This window comes from Hevea brasiliensis, chromosome 13 (assembly GCF_030052815.1).
Source record: "Hevea brasiliensis isolate MT/VB/25A 57/8 chromosome 13, ASM3005281v1, whole genome shotgun sequence".
Lineage (NCBI taxonomy): Eukaryota > Viridiplantae > Streptophyta > Magnoliopsida > Malpighiales > Euphorbiaceae > Hevea > Hevea brasiliensis.
In genome coordinates, this window is record NC_079505.1 from 9,055,230 (window position 1) to 9,074,993 (window position 19,764).

General features: G+C 35.4%; 1 protein-coding gene across 1 annotated transcript in view; it reads left to right on the forward strand.

Moving 5' to 3' along the window:
• Positions 1-876: 876 nt before the first annotated feature.
• LOC131172042 (uncharacterized) overlaps positions 877-19,764 on the forward strand; it is a 28,437-nt gene continuing 9,549 nt past the window's right edge. The window contains exons 1-4 of the mRNA XM_058132987.1: positions 877-943; positions 18,511-18,567; positions 18,667-18,726; positions 18,820-18,945. Coding sequence (XP_057988970.1) covers positions 877-943; positions 18,511-18,567; positions 18,667-18,726; positions 18,820-18,945 — 310 coding nt within the window. The remainder of the gene's footprint in view (positions 944-18,510; positions 18,568-18,666; positions 18,727-18,819; positions 18,946-19,764) is intronic.

Consider the following 19,764-nt stretch of genomic DNA (forward strand, 5'->3'; position numbering starts at 1 on the left):
ATTTGAAGGGATTTATTGACTTTGTCTCATATGTGAATATGTTTCTTAGTTTTATTAGTTTTAAATTTTAATTATAATTAATATAATTATAACATTTTCATTTATTCCATCTATATCCTCAAACTGGCTTTGAATAGTACTATTCATGGACTGAAAATAGTACTGTTCAAAGCTTAGAAGTTTAGGACGTTACAACAACCATTCCAATTAGCTACTGCAGCTCAAGCACCTAGAGCTGGTTAGGTTACTGTGGTAGATCTGGCAGCTGGATTGCATGTAGTGAATAGGGCTGTTAATACCATAACTGAGTACCTTACAACTCAACAATAGCAACCAATGGTTGGCCCTATTTTAGTACTAGCTTAGGATAGGGCTTGATTTCTTGACTCTACAGACTTTCTCAAGCTAAAACCAAAGGAGTTTACTAGAGAGGATGCATTAGTTGATCCCTTAGATTTTCTAGATGACATGGAGAGGTGTTATGACACTATGGGTTGCAGTAGTGCTAGGATGGTGATGTTGGCAGGAAATCAGCTTAAGGGAGTTGCTCGTGAGTGGTATCTCTCTAAGAAGAATTGGTGACTTGAAGGTTCTATCCTCTGGCTTGAGTTTCACTTTCTCCTCTTAGAGCAATTTCTCCCTCCTAGTGTTCAAGAGGCTAAGGCTTTGGAGTTTCAAACCTTGAAGTAAGGCAATATGACAGTTACAGTGTATGAGATGAAGTTTACCAAATTATCTTTCTTTGGTAAACACTTGATTCTAAATGAGGAGAAGAAGGTTCGAAGGTTTGAAAGGGGCTTACAAGACAGGCTAATTGATCGTGTAGCTCCTTTATGACTACCTAAATATGAGGAGGTGGTTGATCGGGCTAGACAAATGAAGATGTATGATGATGAACGTTGGGCTAGTGAGCAGCGCAAGCAGTTTAAGAAAGATGGTCAGGGTAATCAGTTTAACAGAGGACAGAGTCATCAGGGTTCTTATTAGGGTAATAAGCAGGGTTCTCAGTCTACAGTTGGCAATAGGGCACATCAATCTGAAGGAGTGGAAGCGTGATTATTGGACATTAGAACCTTGAATTTAAAAAATTATTTCTAAGGTTACATGCACCATACCCAGTTTCTTATGAACCTAATCAATTTCTAATGCCCAATTGCATACCAAAACATATTTTAGCATGCATTAAAATTTCATTTGCCATTAAAGATTATGAGTTAACATTTAATTCAATTAAACCCTAACCAAAAAAGGGATTTTTAGGTACTAACCTCTTGATGCACAATTGATGCAATCTTAGGATGTTCTTAGGACCCCAAATGTTGTCCCTTTAGTTTGTCCACCACAAGCACACACCAAGATAGCAATGGCAGCCCCTAGATTGCTTCTCAAGCCTTGTCAACCAATTATGAGATGGGGATTATGCTTTGTGAAGGTTGTATGAATGTATTGGGTATTAGAAACACTTTCTAATAATTTAATTCAAGAGGAAATCTAAGTTTTTCCCTTTGAATCAATTGAGAAATAGAAAAAGAGAAGGGGACACCATGTTGCCATCCCATATGAGAGAAAAGAGAGAGTGGGCTGATTTTTCTTTATAACCTCTCTTTATATACTTAGGTCAAACCCTAATTCCCTTGCCACATGTCACCACAAGATCCCATCTTATTATTTGATTTAATCCTATGAAGCCATGTGTCAAGCTCCATTTAAATCATAACATGTGGTCTTCCATCATAGGAAGACAGGTGGCAAGATTATATGGTGTCACGTGTCACCATCACATGGTGTCACGTGTCACCATCACATGGTGTCACGTGTCACCATCACATGGTGTCACGTGTCACCATCACATGGTGTCACATGTCACCATGTGAAAAGACCAATTTACTCTTTAATTTTGAGTTCTCAACCTAAAATTATAATTTCTCCTCTTTAAATCAATTTATATCAAATATAAATTAATTAATTAATTAATCTCTATTAATTAATTTCTCATAATTAAATTCATATTTAATCAAATTAAATATAAATTTAATTTATACTATACATCCAATAACCTAGATTTGGTTTTAATTCATGCTAGGGACTTTACAATCTTATTGTAAACCAAACCTCTTTAATTAATCAATTAAATTACATTTTAAATGGTGATTAGCTTGTGTAGATGTGTGACTTACTAGGCTCATTACTTATTGGCAATGAGAAATGATATTAACTCCTAATATCATTGGAAATCTTTCTTACCGTAAATGATTTCTCTAAATCGTTTCAGGCATCTCATAGACCATGGTTGACACCTAGCATAGTATGTCATGGCCACCCAATCAGTAATAAGGAATACCTTAAATGAACCTTTAATCATATGTTACCATGCACTAGAATCTCTCCATTACAAAATCCCAATTCGAGCTGGAGTCATGGTTAATGTCAAACCTCATTTGCTATGAACATGATGTTCTCTTTTAATTCCAGTTATTGATTAATTAGATTTTCTTGTCAGAAACCCTTTTCTGACTAAATCTGTCTGTCTTGGCTAGGAACTTGAAACATCAAGAACAATTAAATGAATATAGGATTTTATCCCTATTTACTTTGGGTAACGGATTCCATCTTGATCAACACCTATCTCCATATATAACTAGTAGGAGCCAACACATGCCCATATACCCATACACAGTACAAGTATGAAAGCAGTATCAAACTCAAACTACCTATATATAAGATAATTGTGTTATCTTAAGTCTAAAGATTATATGCACTGATATGATATATGACAATGCATTGACAAGAGTAAAGTCCATGTGCTTGTCATAAACGTCACTGGTTCGGCCTACTTATCATGTATAAGTGCCTATCATGTTTGTTATGTGGTATGAGACTCACCACTCTATCTTATTTATTTCTCATATAAATACGTTGGGAACAAACATGATTACAATCTTTCTAGATAAGTCATGTTCTTTCTAAAGTATCCTCGATTGTGAACCAATTTATGATACTTTGTGCTAGAAATATTGTCACTCATATTCTTAACAACTTAAGAATAGAATTTTTAACAAAATATCAACGGACCTTTTCTATTACACATAAATATATTATGTAAACGGAAAAATGAAATTGCCTTTTATTAATAAAATATGTACAAGATACATACAAAATGATATGCTCTAGGGCATACTACTAACACAATCTGGAGTTGGTCACGGATGTGAGCAGAGGACTCATGCAGGGAATGCTCGGTATAGTTAGATTAGCACTGGGCCTGTTTCCACTCCTTGTCAGCATTGTGGTAAGCTACATAAGGGCACTTGTCATTGGGTCACTGGAGCATGCTTTGGTTATGGACAGCTGGGACATCGTAGATAGGACTGTCCTACTAGTGGGACAACTCAGGGTACTAGTCAGGCAGCACATTCTACTCCCTCTCAGGTTCAGCCAGTTTCATAGTATAGTGGTAGAAGTCAGGGTTTTGGTGGTCATGGTCAGGGTGGTAGAGGTTCTGGTGGTAAAGAACCTGCTTAAACTCAGGGATAGACATCTGGTGGTAGAGGTCAAGCCAGGGTTTTTGCTTTGACTCAGCAGGATGCTCAGGCATCTAATGCAGTAGTGATAGGTACACTTTCTATTTGTTCATTTAATGCTAGAGTCTTGTTTGATTTCGGTTCCACTCATTCCTTTGTTTCTCCATACTTTTTCATGAGATTTAGTACACCATCTACTTTGTTAGAGTATCATTTATCTGTATCAACACCTATGGGGAATGCAGTAGACACTGATATGGTGTATAGGGGATGTATAGTTCACATTGGAGACAGGAAATTAGCTGCAGATCTTGTTTCTTTGGATATGTTTGAAATTGATGTGATTTTAGGCATGGACTGGTTAGCCACTTATCACGTTTCATTGGATTACCATAATAAAGTTGTATTCTTTAAAATTCCTGGAGAGGCAGAATTTCAATTTCAAGAAAATCACAGTATAGCCTCTAGTAATCTTATCTCAGTAGTGAGTGCTCGCCGATTATTGCAAAAGACGTGTAAGGGGCATCTAGCTTTTGTTAGAGACATTCAAGCAGAAGGTGTAGGTTTGGAGAATGTTACAGTGGTTAAGGAATTCCTTGATGTGTTTTCAGAAGATTTATCAGGTTTACCTCTAGAGCAAGAGGTAGAGCTTAGTATAGACTTAGTTCCTGGAACTGAGTCCATATCTATGCCACTTTATCGTATGGCACCTGTAAAACTTAAGGAGTTAAAGGAGCAGTTAGAGGACCTACTAGATAAGGGGTTTATGCGCCCTAGTGTTTCTCCATGGGGTGCTCTTGTGTTATTTGTGCGGAATAAGGATGGGTCTTTAAAAATGTGCATTGATTACAGGCAATTGAATAAGGTGACTGTAGGTAACAAGTATCCTCTTCCATGCATAAATGACCTATTTGACCAACTTCAAGGTGTAAAGTGTTTTTCCAAGATTGATCTTTGATCTGGGTATCATCAATTGAGGGTTAAGAAAGAAGACATACTCAAGACTGCCTTTAGGACTAGGTATGGACACTATGAATTCCTTGTAATGCCTTTTGGTCTTACCAATGCTCTAGCCGCTTTTATGGATCTCATGAATAGAGTTTTCAAACCTTTCTTAGATCAGTTTGTTATAGTGTTCATTGATGACATTCTAGTGTACTCAAAGAGTAAGGAGAAGAATGAGCAGCATTTGAGAATTATCCTTCAGACCTTACGAGAACACAAGCTATATGCCAAGTTCCCAAAATGTGAGTTCTAGTTAGATAGTGTGGCTTTCCTAGGCCATACAGTGTCTAAGGATGGGGTGTGTGTTGATAAGAAGAAAGTTGAGGCAGTGCTTCATTGGCCTAGACCAACAACTGTTTCAGAGATTCGTAGTTTCTTAGATTTAGTAGGGTATTATAGACTGTTTGTTCAAGACTTCTCTGGTATTGCAACACCTTTAACTAAGTTGACACAGAAGAATATGAAATTTCAGTGATCTGAGGCTTATGAAAAAAGTTTTCAGGAGCTTAAGACTCGTTTGACTACAACACTACTGTTAGCTCTTCCATCTGGATCAGGGGGTTATGCAGTGTATTGTGATGCTTCTAAGATTAGTTTAGGATGTGTTTTGATGCAGCATGGACGGGTTATTGCATATGCTTCTCTTCAGTTGAAAAGGCACGAGTAGAAATATCCAACTCATAATTTGAAAATGGTTGCAGTAATTTTTGCTTTGAAAATCTGGAGGCACTATCTGTATAGTGAGACTTGTGAAATCTTCACTGACCACAAAAGTCTTAAATACATCTTTGACCAACGTGATCTTAATCTTAGGCAAAGAAGATGGGTAGAATTACTGAAGGATTATGATTGCACCATACAGTATCACCCTGGAAAAGCTAATGTGGTGGCCGATGCTCTAAGTAGGAAGTCTTCTGGTAATTTAGCCCATATATCTACCAAGAGAAGGCCTTTAATTGGTGAATTACATGAGTTGCTAGATTAGGGAGTAGAGTTTGAAATCGTATCTGGATCATTCTTAGCACATTTTCAAGTTAGACATATCTTGATTGATTGAATTAATACTGCTCAGAAAAGGGATTCTCAGTTGTGCAAGATTATAGATAGTATTCCTCAAGGCCAAGTTCAAGGGTTCATGTTAAATGATGATGGAGTTCTTCGTTATGTCACTAGACTTTGTGTCCCCAATGTTGATGAGTTGAGAAGAGAAGTTATGGAGGAGGCATACCATTCTGCTTACACAGTACACCCAGGTTCAACTAAGATGTACCGTGATTTAAGGGAGCATTATTGGTGGGGTGGCATGAAGAGGGATGTTGCAGACTTTGTTGCTAAATATTTGCCTTCTCAACAGGTTAAGGTAGAAAATCAGAGACCATCTGGGTTACTTCAGCTGTTACCTATTCTCGAGTGGAAGTGGGAACAAATTGCCATGGACTTTGTTGTGGGTTTACCTAGTACACGAGGTGTTTACAATGCAATATGGGTGATAGTGGACAGATTGACAAAATTTGCTCATTTTCTTCCTGTGAAGATTACATATGACTTTGCTAAACTTGCACAGTTGTATATAGATAAGATTGTTAGTCTTCATGGTGTTCAAGTTTCTATTGTCTCTGATTGTGGTACTCAGTTTACTTCTCGAGTTTGGAAGAAATTCCAAGAAGCTTTGGGAACACGAGTAGACTTTAGTACTGCTTTTTACCCTTAGACAGATGGATAGTTAGAAAGGACCATACAGATGTTGGAGGACATGCTTCATGCATGTGTTATGGATTTTGGTGGCTATTGGGATCATTCCTTTGCCTTTAGTGGAGTTTGCTTATAATAATAGTTATCAGGCAAGTATAGAAATGGCTCCATATGAGGCATTATATGGTCAAAGGTGTAGGTCATTGATTTGTTAGGATGAAGTTGGAGAAAGAAGGCTTACTAGACCAGAGTTGATACAGTTAACTTCAAAGAAGGTTCGACTAATTCGTGATAGACTTTTGACTGCTCAAAGTCGACAGAGAAGTTATGCTGACCCTAAGCATAAAGATGTAGAGTTTATGATTGGTGATCATGTATTTATGAGAGTTTCTCCTATGAAAGGAATCATGAGGTTTGAGAAGAAAGGGAAGCTTGGCCCTCATTTTGTTGGTCCATTTGAAATTTTGGAGATAATTGGAGCAGTTGTTTACCGTTCAGCCCTTCCACCTGGTTTTGCACATGTACAACCAGTTTTCCATATTTCTATGCTTAGGAAGTATGTACCAGATCTATCTCATGTTTTGCAACCTTAGAAAATACAATTTAGGGATGATATGTCATATGAGAAGCAACCAATAAAGATTTTAGGTCTATAAATTAGGAAACTCCGGTCTAAGGAAGTGGCTTTTGTCAAAGTTTTGTGGCATAATCACTCAAGTAGTGAGTCCACATAGGAGGCAGAATCTGAAATGCGAGCCAAATATCTTCACTTATTTGATTCTTCAGGTTAGAATTTTGTCTGTTTAAATTCGGAGACCAAATTTCTTTTAAGAGGGGAAGTATGTGGAAACCAAATATTTTATCTATTTATTTATTTATTTTAATTAGCTAACAATAATTTAATATATTTATCTAAAAAAAGAATACTTTATTGGATGGCCTACTTATATATATATATATATATACAAGGAGACCCAAAATCGAAAGGGGGATGAGCTAACAGGGAAGAAGCAATAATCTAGATCTTGAACAATATATAAATAACTAAAGAAATAAACAAAATGCACAAAAAAAAAAGGAAATCTTCAGAAATGAAAATTAAACTTGTAAATTAAATATATATATCCTATAGGCGGCAGAGCCAGTCCGTTAAGAATATATATACTTAACAAAAAGAAAATTAAATTTGTAAATTTAAATATGAATATTCATGTATATATTCAATAGCGCAGAGTCCGTTATGAACATATATACGTATATTTATGCAGTTCAGGCGGTTGAACCGACCATATGCATGCTAAAGCAATAAATTTGAAACTTTGTAAAAGAAATTGAAGAAAACTTACTTCAAAATCTTATAAATTTTTGTAAGATTTGTACAAAGGTTTGGAGATGTAATTCCGGGTAGGACTTACAAAGGTTGCTCAACACATGAGCTTCCTAAGATCTACTACAAGGAAGTACAAGGGTTTGTAAGTTTGTAGATGAGGTAGAGGTAGGGCTAGATGGGAAGTGAATCGACCTTCTTGCTCCTTCTGAACCTCGGCGAGAACTCTCTAGGACTTGAGATGCTTGGGGATGGAGAAGCTTGGAGAAGCTTTGGCTCCTTTGTAAAAGCTCTGAAGTTCCAAAGAAAACTCCCTCCTTGCCTTGGATGAATGCCTCCTTAAATAGAAGGGTCCAGGGGCATTTTTGTAATTTCAAAAAGTTTGTACAGTGTCTGCCACTTGATGCCTTCACGTGTGAACAGTGATTCTTGTCTCCTTCACATGCGAACAGTAAAAAGTGAACAGTACAAGATATGACAGGTGAACAGTGTCCTGTCTGGTTTTGAAATAAAGTAAAAGGAAACAAAGTAAAAATGATTACAAAAGAGAATAAAGAGAAAGGTAAAAGTTCAAATTTACAAAGAGTAAAAATAAAAGTAGAAAAGAGAATAAAAGTAAGATAGATAATTTTGCCGCCATAAATTTCTTTTGCCGGTCTTAAATTCTTTCTTTTTCTTTTTCTTTTTCTTTTCTTTTTATTTTTCTTTTTCTTTTCTTTTCTTTTTCTTCTTCTTTTTTTTTTTTTTTTTTTTTTTTTTATCGGAGTGGAGCTTGGACCACTCGTGTTAGCCTTCCAACATATTTTGTAGGTTGTGCCATGTTTCCTCATCATCACTTGTTTCGTCATCGGACGAGACAGAAGATAAGTCGTAGTAGCTTTCATATTGGACCATGTAATTTTCATACTGGGTTTCAATGTGAAAGGGTTTTGGATTCGGCAAATGTTCGTAATGAACGAATATCCGAGAATATGTACCTGTATGGACTAGTATATACTCTGGATATCTATATTTTCGCCAGTTGTCAACGACTGTCTTTGCTCGCCATTTGTTGAGTTGGACGAAATAATCTTCATGATTGCATGGCCAATCTGGAATATGATAGAGAGGAGGAAGTTTTGTATCCAGGTAGAAGTAATGGATTGCTTGTTGGAGCTCTCCATTTGCTAATACTTCTGGAGGTGTTGAAATTATTTGTAAGTTGACTGGTTTCTGGAGTAATAATAGTCTTCTGACTTCTTGAAGGACTCTATTTCCCAAAAACCTTGTCATTTCACAATCAGATTTTGTAACTCGGACTCCAGCTAACATGCCCCATTTGAAGAGTTCTCGGGCGTCTAGATACCGGGTACCAGACATCTGAGTGGTTTTGAAGCGGGGAATGCTGAAATCTAAGCTGTGTTCACAATTTGGATAGCACAGAGGTCGCAGGTTGTGACGTTCCTGAGTGCAGTGGAAACGGGGTTTTGAGTAGTACTCCCATTCCCATGACCATCCATTTTGACCTTGCTGATTGCTTTTTGTAAAGTTGAGACCTTTTTGGAAAACATCCAGCTGTTCTTTGATTCTGGACTGGATGATGTTTTGGAGGATTTGCTCGCGGATCTCTTGAGGAAGACCGTTGAGAACTTGTTGCCTGAATTTCTTCGAAAGACAACGGGTTTGGAAATGTGCTAAGGACCTATTGGCACCAAGTGAAGCAAAGAGGACTTCACTGTGGTGATAATTTTTCACATTGACCAGTGGGGCCAATGGTAATTTTACACTAGAATCCAGTGGGGATCCTAGGCCTTCAGTCCTTCGCCTTTGAATTTTTACACTAGAATCCAGTGGGGATCCTAGGCCTTCAAATTCCTGTTTTTGTAATTCAAGGTGATGATTTTGGTTAGAAGTGGATGGATCTGATGGACTAATTCTGGATGTAATGGATTTGTATAAAATCTGGTTTTGTAAAAACTCAATGAATGATTGAGCTACCATGATATGATCCTCATGATATTTAATTCTGCTAAGGAGGTCAGCCACATAATTATTAGCTTCTTCAAACTCAATACAAAGTGCATTGAGAGCTGAAACTCCCAATCGTTTGTTTTGTATTAGAGTCCAAAGATTATCTAATAAACATTGGTGCCTCTCGAGGAACATATGCGATTCGCTACATTAATTCTGAATTTCTGAGCAGGAGTTTTGGAGAGGACTATTGGTCCAAAATGGACTAAATCTCCATTGTTGGGTGATTCTGTCATCTGCAAAAACTCATGAGGGTTAGTTTGTAATAAGCAGTAATCAAATTGATTTTTGAAAACAAGCTTGTTTAAAAAGAATGTTTTTTGTAAATGTTGTCTTGTTTCCTGTTCCAAAACATTTATTTGATTATCAAAAATGGAATAAGCCTTTATGATATTCAAATTCTCTGTTTTGGGTTTTTCAACAAAAGGAAAAACAAGGTTTTGATTCTTTGTTTTAAAAGAAATGCTATCATAGTTGACTTTGTAGGGAGTAATGAAATTAATGAAAGGAGTCCCTAAAATGACACTATGACTGATATCTTTTATTAAAACAAATGAAGTTTGTAGAAGAAGATTTGAACTAGCTATTGAAGCCTCTGTTTTGTATTTGATTTTGATTTTGGAATTGTTTGCAGCTGAAAGATTTTCAGTAGTTTTTTCTTGGAATTTTTCTGGAACAATACCTTCTCTAATACAATTTATATCTGCACCTGTATCAAATAAGGCAATTGTATCAATCCTGAAATCTTTTGAAAAAACTATCGAAATTCTAATCAAATATTTTCTGAAAGAAATCTCATTAAGGATGAAGAGAAATTCTTTTGTAGGTTTTTCAATGTTTTGAATTTCTAAAGTATTTTCTTCATCTTCTTCTTCGATTTCTTCATTGATTTGTTTTGAAAGTAATTTTTGAATTGTTTCTGAGTCCTGTGCCTGTTTTTCTTTAAGCTTGTTAAGTTCAATCTTAACAGCTGTTATTTCTTCCTGGAGGCTTTGGACTGAAACAGTTGGTTGTTTTGAAGTCTTCTTTCTACCTAATATGGCCGTAAGGTCATATGTGTTTTTTGAAATAGAAGGCAGAATAGAGGGTTTTTGTATTGGTTGTTCTTCAAAAGTTTTTAAAAGTTTTCCTAAAAATTCCTGTTGTAGTTGAGAATCTTCAACCTGTGTAAGGATTTCTAAGAGTAACTTCTGGTCTTTTGAAAGAACATTGATTTTCAATTTTTGTTACGTAAGCGGTTCATTTTCAATCGGATGATGAACTTGTGATTAATTCATCAACTTGTAATCCTTCTTCTGTGGGTTCAAAATTACTGGACTCACCTTCAGTTTCAATCAAAAGAGCAGTTATCTTATTAATAACTTCTTCTTCTAATTGCAACTTATGAAGTTTTTTGTTTAATTTGCAAAAATTTGCGGTGTGGCCTTTGTTACCACATTTGTAACAAGTCCAATTTTTGAACTTTGTTTTGGATTGAGGACTAGGTTTGCTAGTCTTTTTTGAAGGTTTTTTGTAATAGGAATCTTTTTCTGGTTTTGAAGAGTTTTTGTATTTTTGGGATGATTTTTTGCAAGGTTTTCTGCTACAACTTCCTCCACAGTCTGGAGTAGGGTTTTTGGTTCCTATTTCAAATTGTTTGCAGAAAGATCCTAACTCTTGACGAGTTTTTCTCATTTCCCATTTCAAATGTTTTTGTAATTTCAAATCCTGACAGATTTTTAAACCTTCTTTTTGAGTGAGACTGACTAGTTCACCATAGGTTAGTTTATCATACGGGATTTGATTTCCAAATGCTTCCTTAATTTTATTCCTAACCTTTTCTCCTAAAAGGATCGGAAGTCCAGCAAGGAATTTCTCTTTCCAAAAGGGCTGACTAGAATCTTCTCTAAGCATTACCCTAGTAAGGAAAGTGGTTTTGTAATACTGAAAATCACTCAGTTTTTTGCATCTAAGATTTGAAAGGAGTTCGGCATTTTTATCCTTAAGATGAGATGGGTCACCTACGAAATGTAAGGAAATTGTTACAATCAAGGTGGCTACTGCATCTGGGATTGGTTGGCCTAACTCATCAAGAATTGGCACGCCATCTTCTTGAGTTTGTATGGATTCTAGAATCTCAGATTTTTGTAGGTTCGTGAGATGATAATCCCACCATCCTTTGAGCTGTCCTGAAAATCCTGCAATGAGGAGTTCAGCAATAGCTCTGTCTGGGGTTCCAGTTTGGGTTTTGTAAGCATTTGCTGCCATGGTCATTTGCTGGAGCAAATTCAAGATGTTGTATTCAGACATACCATCTATGTTCCATTCATAGACAGTAGAGGCATTGAATTTAGACTGGGTCAGGATTTCAGATCTATTTTCTATGCCTAAGTCTGGAGCTGTTATTGGGAGAGGTGTTGCTACCCGCGGCCAATAAAGTCTATTAATTTGTAAAGGTTTTGAAACTGGAACTGGTTTTTTGAAAGTTTATGGAGTTTTGGAAAACGGATATGAAATGTTATGCTGTTTAGCATACATCTCAAACCAATCAAAGAAAAGAATATGAACCCTGTGTTGGTGTACAAAGTCATAATATTTCTTTTGAATTTCTTCTCTTTGATTATCAAAATTTTTGAAAAACCATATTTGCTTTTTATGATTTTTAGGAGAATAAAAATCATCACGCAAATATTGTCTGTTTACTTCAAATTCTTTTTCAAGCACATTAAGTTCATGATTTACATTTTCTGTAATGGCTGAAAAAGTAGGAGAAGTAGGTTCTGACTCTGTTTGGGTTTCATCACGAGCACTGCTTTGTAAATTTGTATAAACTGGATGTGGAACATTTGTAGAGTAATTTACGTTTTGTAAAGTGGATCTAGGTATTTCTGAAGTAGAAAACCTAGAAGAGCTAGGTAAGTCTGAGGTAGAATACCTAGGCTGTATATTTTGTATTTCAACTGGTTTTGTAACAGGCAAACTAATGACGGAAGGTATACGAGACACTCTTCCTATGTCAACAGTACTGGATGTTGAGGAATCATCTGAAAACCTAAGGCTTCTGTTAAAGCTAAGGCTGACTCTTCCATCGTCATACTGGGTTACTTGCCTAAGTTGAACGTTTGGCTCAACTATTTTTGAAGATTCTGGTTCTACTGCACCTTCTAAAATCCATTCTTCTGGTAGGGTTATGTCCTTCCATTGGATAGATCTAGGAATTACAGTATTGGATTTTGTAAGATCAGTTTGTAAAAGCAAAGTTTCTCCTTTTTTGCTTTGAAACTTATGTTTTGTTGCAAAAGCAGAAATCATAGCTTTGTAATGAATTTTGTAAATCAGTGCAAGAGGAATAGATCCTTCAAGCATTTTGTAATTGTGAGTTTTGATTTGTAAAACAAGAGATTTTGTAATATTACTGTCGTTTAAGGAAACAGTAAAATTTGGATAGCAATCAAAAGATATTGGTCCATTGCATAAACTAGACTCGACTGAACTAAGCAAGGAGTCCTGGAAGTTTATGAACCTAGTATCTCTAAGAACTGCTAGGATTGAGGTGTTCAACCCTTCTTTTGTAAGCGGTTTAATTCCAACTTGGACTAAACCTATGTGGATGTATTTGTATTGTTTTTCACGGTGTTTTTGTAAGGATTTTTGAGACAGAAGAGAAATCGTCTCAAAGGGTTTTGTAATCTGAAGATCTCTTTCTTCAGTTTTGATTGTGAAATCAGTTTTGAAAAAATTGAGTTTTGTAGTCTGATAGATTTGATCCTTTTGTACTTTTGGAATTTCCCAATTATCTATACATTTTTCAAAATTTTCTATTACTATTTCTTCACTATTAACTATCTTTCTCGACTCGGAGGACGAGGTAGAAGAGTTTGAAGAAGAAACTGTCCTACAGAAAATTGGATTCATACTTAAAGAATTTTACCAGGTTGATCTTTTGAGTTAAGTGAGGTAACCGCACCAGGAATCACTGCCCTAAAACGCCCTCTCGGCTAAACACGGGACTTACAACCCAGGCCTATTTACACCTCTAAAGAAGCTGTCTTATCACCTTAAGATCATCTTACCAACCTCTCAAAATGTTTAAATGTGAATCCGAACCTTAAATAGAACCTTTTCCCCCCCAGGCTCTGATACCAAGGAGACCCAAAAATCGAAAGGGGGATGAGCTAACAGGGAAGAAGCAATAATCTAGATCTTGAGCAATATATAAATAACTAAAGAAATAAACAAAATGCACAAAAAAGGAAATCTTCAGAAATGAAAATTAAACTTGTAAATTAAAGATTAAATATATATATCCTATAGGCGGCAGAGCCAGTCCGTTAAGAATATATATACTTAACAAAGATAAAAATTAAATTTGTAAATTTAAATATGAATATACATGTATATATTCAATAGGCGGCAGAGCCAGTCTGTTATGAATATATATACGTATATTTATGCAGATCAGGCGGTTGAACCGACCATATGCATGCTAAAGAAATTTTGTAAAAGAAATTGAAGAAAACTTACTTCAAAATCTTATAAAATTTGTAAGATTTGTACAAAGGTTTTGGAGATGTAATTCCGGGTAGAACTTACAAAGGTTGCTCAACACATGAGCTTCCTAAGATCTACTACAAGGAAGTACAGGGTTTGTAGGTTTGTAGGTGAGGTAGAGGTAGGGCTAGATGGGAAGTGAATCGACCTTCTTGCTCCTTCTGAACCTCGGCGAGAACTCTCTAGGACTTGAGATGCTTGGGGATGGAGAAGCTTGGAGAAGCTTTGGCTCCTTTGTAAAAGCTCTGAAGTTCTAAAGAAAGCTCTCTGCTTTGCCTTGGATGAATGCCTTCTTAAATAGAAGGGTCCAGGGGCATTTTTGTAATTTCGAAAAGTTTGAACAATGTCTGCCACTTGATGCCTTCACGTGTGAACAGTGATTCTTGTCTCCTTCACATGCGAACAGTAAAAAGTGAACAGTACAAGATATGACAGGTGAACAGTGTCCTGTCTGGTTTTGAAATAAAGTAAAAGAAAACAAAGTAAAAATGATTACAAAAGAGAATAAAGAGAAAGGTAAAAGTTCAAATTTACAAAGAGTAAAAATAAAAGTAGAAAAGAGAATAAAAGCAAGATAGATAATTTTGCCGCCATAAATTTCTTTTGCCGGTCTTAAATCTTTTCTTTTCTTTTCTTTTCTTTTCTTTTCTTTTCTTTTTTTTTTTTTTTTTTTTTATTTTTTTTTATCGGAGTGGAGCTTGGACCACTCTTTTTACAACAGATTTTGTATTTGTGAAGAGGTACCACAACCTTCTTCATCATCATCTCCCAAGTCTATGATGGGTTCTGAGTCAGAATTGGCTGCAGATGAATTGGTTCTGTTTTGCAATAATTGTTCCATTATTGTAAAATATTCTTCATCATTTTTAGCTCCTGCTAATCTTGCCATAGCATGTGATCTTTGGGCCAAAAACAATTGATTTGAAAAGTTTTGTATAGGAGTTGGTGGCAAAAGGTTTTTTCCCTTAAGCCAGGTTTTTACTCCTTGGTTTGTAATTGTTTCTGGGATATTAAATGAATCCCACCATTTTACCTTGAACCTTCTGATGATTGTATTCAGTCCATCTTGGGGTCGAAATTCAAAGAACCAGATAAGAACCCAAGGTAAAAAGAATTTTGAAGAGAACAAGAGAAGAGGAGGAAACCTTTTCTCTTTGGGTGAGGGTTTGTAATGGGTTTTAAAAAGGTTTAAACTCTCTGATATTTCTGGTGTAAGAATTTCAGGTAGTGCACCAAAATACTTCCACCACTGAGCAAACCATGAAGGGGTTTTGGAAGGATCAAATGTTTTTTGGAAATAGAACAGCCATGAATGACTATTCTTGTGATTTTGTATGAGGAAGGTATTGTACCATGCCTGTTGGTAATCCCAGTAATTGAAATGTTGGCAATGGTCAATCTTGTTTTGGAATGATAATGGGAAGATTTTTGGTTTTGTAAGGTCTTGTCCCCAATCAGAGGGATTAAGGATGTTTTGAATGTGGCAGGTTGAATAAGCCGGATCAGCATGATTTTCTTTTAGATAAAAATGTTTGAATTTTGCTGAGCCAGTAAATTCAAGTATTGCCTGGTAGTAGGCTTGGGTTTTGGAAAGATCCCAAGGTTTGTAATACCATCCTTTTGTAAAGGCTTTTGAAATTGCCATAGAGGCATCTTGGTGTAAGAACTCATCCTCTATGATCAAAACATTTTGAAAATGGGTTTTTGTAATCCATTCCGAAGACTTCTTTTTTAATTTTGTTTGAGACAAAACTATTTGAGAAGAATTTGGTTGGGAAACATCGGTTTGAAAATCTATTTGTAAAATCTCATGGTCTTGAGAAATGTTTTGAAAATTTTGAGAAAGGGTTTTTTGAGAGGAAGACTCTCCTTTCCCCTGGGTTTTGGAAATAGGTTTTGTAGACTTACCTTTCTGGGCCTGATTGGCCTGAGTTATGTTTTGTAGAGCCTAAAGAACTTCAGGAGATTTGGACAGTGATTCTATCCATTTTTGAATCTGGCTGTCTGTTTCTGGAGCCTGAGATTCAATAAATTTTGTTTGATCTTCTTCTTCTGCTTCGACCATGTCTGCCCAAGTTTGAATAGGTTTTGCAGAAGAGATGATAGGTTTTGTAGGGTTTGGTTTTGTAGAGGCTGAGGCTTCAGCCTTGGTATTTTTCTTTCTGGGCATTGGCCTGTCTTGAAGAAATTCTCTGGTTAGAAAGTCTGGGATGGAATTTGTATCTCCTTTTATAAATTCAATTTCAAAATCAAAAATACTTAAAATTGCTTGCCATCGTGCAAAAATTTATTTTGATGCAAGATTTTGAACATCTTTTTGCAAAACTTCTTTGGCTGATTTGCAATCAATTCTAAGTAAAAATTTTTGATTTAATAAATCACTTTGAAATTTTTGTATGCACATGACAATTGCAAGAATCTCTTTTTTGATGGTAGAGTATTTCTTTTGACAATCATTCCAATGTGCAGAATGGAATTGAACTATTTGTTCTTTTCCGTTTTGAACTTGTTTTAAAATTCCACCATAACCTAACTCTGAGGCATCTGTCTCGACGACCTTAGGGGCTAATGGATCTGCCAAATGCAGACAAGGAATGGTTTGGATCTGTTTTTTGATATGACGGATCACTTCAGTGTGATGATCTGTCCATGGAACAGGGTTTTTCTTTAACCTATCATGCAAGGGTTTTGCTAGACGGTTAATATTCGGACAAAAATCTAAGACATAATTCAAGCTACCTAAGAATCTTTGCAGCTGGGTTTTATCTAAGATTTTGTCTGGAAATTTGTTTGAAAATTCTAGACTTCTCTCTATTGGAGTAATGGTTCCTTGGGATATGTAATGACCTAGAAACCTAACTCTGGTTTGGAAAAGAGAAATCTTTGATTTTGAAACGGCAAGGCCATTTCGTTTTGTAACAGAGAAGAATGTTCTTAAGTGTTTGAAGTGTTGTTCAATTGACTCCGAGAACACAAGAACATCATCTATGTAGACTATGCAAAATTTTGAATATGGATTGAAGATTTCATTCATAATTCTCTGGAATTCTGATGGGGCATTTTTCAGGCCAAAAGGCATGACTTTCCATTCATATTGTCCAAAGGGAACTGTGAATGCGGTTTTGTATCTATCTTTTGGATCAATTTGTATTTGCCAAAATCCTGATTTCATATCAAATTTGGAAAACACAAATGCAGAATGAAGTTTTTGTAAAAGATCTTTTTTGTTTGGAATTGGATATCTGATCCATTTCAAAGCTTTATTCAAAGGTTTGTAATTAATTACTAATCTAGGAGTGCCTCTTTCTATTTCTGAATTTTTGTTTACATAAAAAGCTGCACAACTCCAAGGAGATCTAGATTCTGTAATTAATCCTTTTTTCTTTAAATCCAAAATTTCTGAACGACAGTGTTGTTCTAGTTCAGCATTCATTTGGATTGGTCTGGCTTTTGTAGGTATCTGTTTTTCATTGAAATCATTTTCATATGGTAAATCTACCATATGTTGTTTTCGATTCCAAAAGGCGTTTGGTAAATCAGAACAAATTTCTCTTTCAATTTGGGCTTTGAAATCCGAAATTTTCTTTTTCACCAGATCATTTTGTAATTGTTTTTCAATTCTTGTTAAAGAAACATCTTGCTGTAAATACAACAAGTGTTGCTTTTTTCCCTCTATTAAAACATTAATCTTGTTATTATAAATGGAACAAGCTTTTATAATATTGAGATTTCTTATTTTTGGTTTTGTAACGAAAGGGAAAACAAGAGTTTGTTTTGTAGTTTTGAAAGAGATACTATCATCGTTAACCTTGTAGGGAGTTATCAAGCTAATGAAAGGAGTCCCTAAGATTACACTATGATGAATATCTTGAACAATTACGAATGAGGTTTTGAAAAGAAAATCACCATTAGCTATGGAGGCTTCTGTCTTATAGCTAATAGCCATTTTTGAATTATTTGCAGCTGAAAGTTTTTCTGTGATTTTTTCGTGAAATTTCTTTGGAACAATTCCTTCTTTAATACAGTTCAAATCTGCTCCTGTATCAAATAAGGCAATTGTATTGATTTTGAAATCTTTTGAAAAAACAATGGTAATTTGTATCAAATATTTTCTGGAGGTGATCTGATTGAGGATGAAAAGAAAATCTTCTGGAGGTTTTTGAGTTTCCAAACTATTTTCTTTATTTTTCTCAGATTCTTCCTGGGGTTTTGAAAACAAAAGCTGGATTGCTTTTGAGTCCTGTGCCTTTTTCTCCTTAAGCTGTTTAAGCTCATTCTTAGTGATTTTTATTTCTCTTTGGAGGCATTGGACTGGAGGGTTTTGTAGTTTTTTCTGATTTTCAGGATTTTCTTCATGCTTTAAAACATCTAAGATTAATTCTTGACTTTTTAAAAGCATGTGAACATTTTTTGCATTTTCTTCAGATTCAATTTTAGAATCTGAATCGGATGAATTATTAACTAATCCATCTTTTTGTAAAGGTATGTTTTCTTCGGACTCCTGGTTGGAGTTTGAAGAGGAAGTTGAAGAATTAGTACTCAAATTTTGAATGACTATTTCTTCTTTTTGTAATGATTTAGTGGATTCAGAGATTTTGAATTCACTTTCCATTTGTAATTCTGGGATTGATTTTGGAAGCGGTTTGTTTTGTAATGCAAAGGTTTTTTGGGGTTTTTGTTCCTTTAAAACCTGTTGTTTTGAATTCTTTGTAAGAGGAGTTTTATTCTTAACAGTAACAGGATTAACAGACAATTTTTCTTCTGCTTGTTTAGCAGACAGTTTTTCTTCTGCTTTCTTTAGAAGATCTTTTAGAGCTGCAATGAACTCAGATCGATTATCTTCTGGCTCCTGTTGTGCAGGTTTTGTAATTTGAGAAGGTTTTGAAACTGGAACTGATTTTTTGAAAGTTTTTGGAGTTTTGGAAAACGGATATGAAATGTTATGCTCTTTAGCATACATCTCAAACCAATCAAAGAAAAGAATATGAACTCTGTGTTGGTGTACAAAGTCATAATATTTCTTTTGAATTTCTTCTCTTTGATTATCAAAATTTTTGAAAAACCATATTTGCTTTTTATGATTTTTAGGAGAATAAAAATCATTACGCAAATATTAATGCATTTACTTCAAATTCTTTTTCAAGCACATTAAGTTCATGGTTTACATTTTCGTAATGGTGAAAAGGTAGGAGAAGTGAGTTGACTCTGTTTGGGTTTCATCTGAGCAGGACTCGTTTTGTAAATTTGTATAAACTGGGTGTGGAACATTTGTAGAGTAGTTTACGTTTTGTAAAGTGGATCTAGGTATTTCTGAAGTGGAAAACCTAGAAGAGCTAGGTAAGTCTGAGGTAGAGTACCTAGGCTGTATATTTTGTATTTCAATTGGTTTTGTAATAGGCAAACTAATGTGAAGGTATACGAGACACTCTTCCTATGTCAAAATTACTGGACGTTTAGGAATCATCTGAAAACATAAGGATTCTGTTAAAGCTAAGGCTGAATCTTCCATCGTAATACTGGGTTACTTGCCTAAGTTGAACATTTGGCTCAACTAATTTTGAAGATTCAGTTCTCTGCACCTTCTAAATCCATTCTTACGGTAGGGTTATGTCCTTCCATTGGATAGATCTAGGGATTACGATGTATTGGATTTTGTAAGATCGGTTTGTAAAGCAAAGT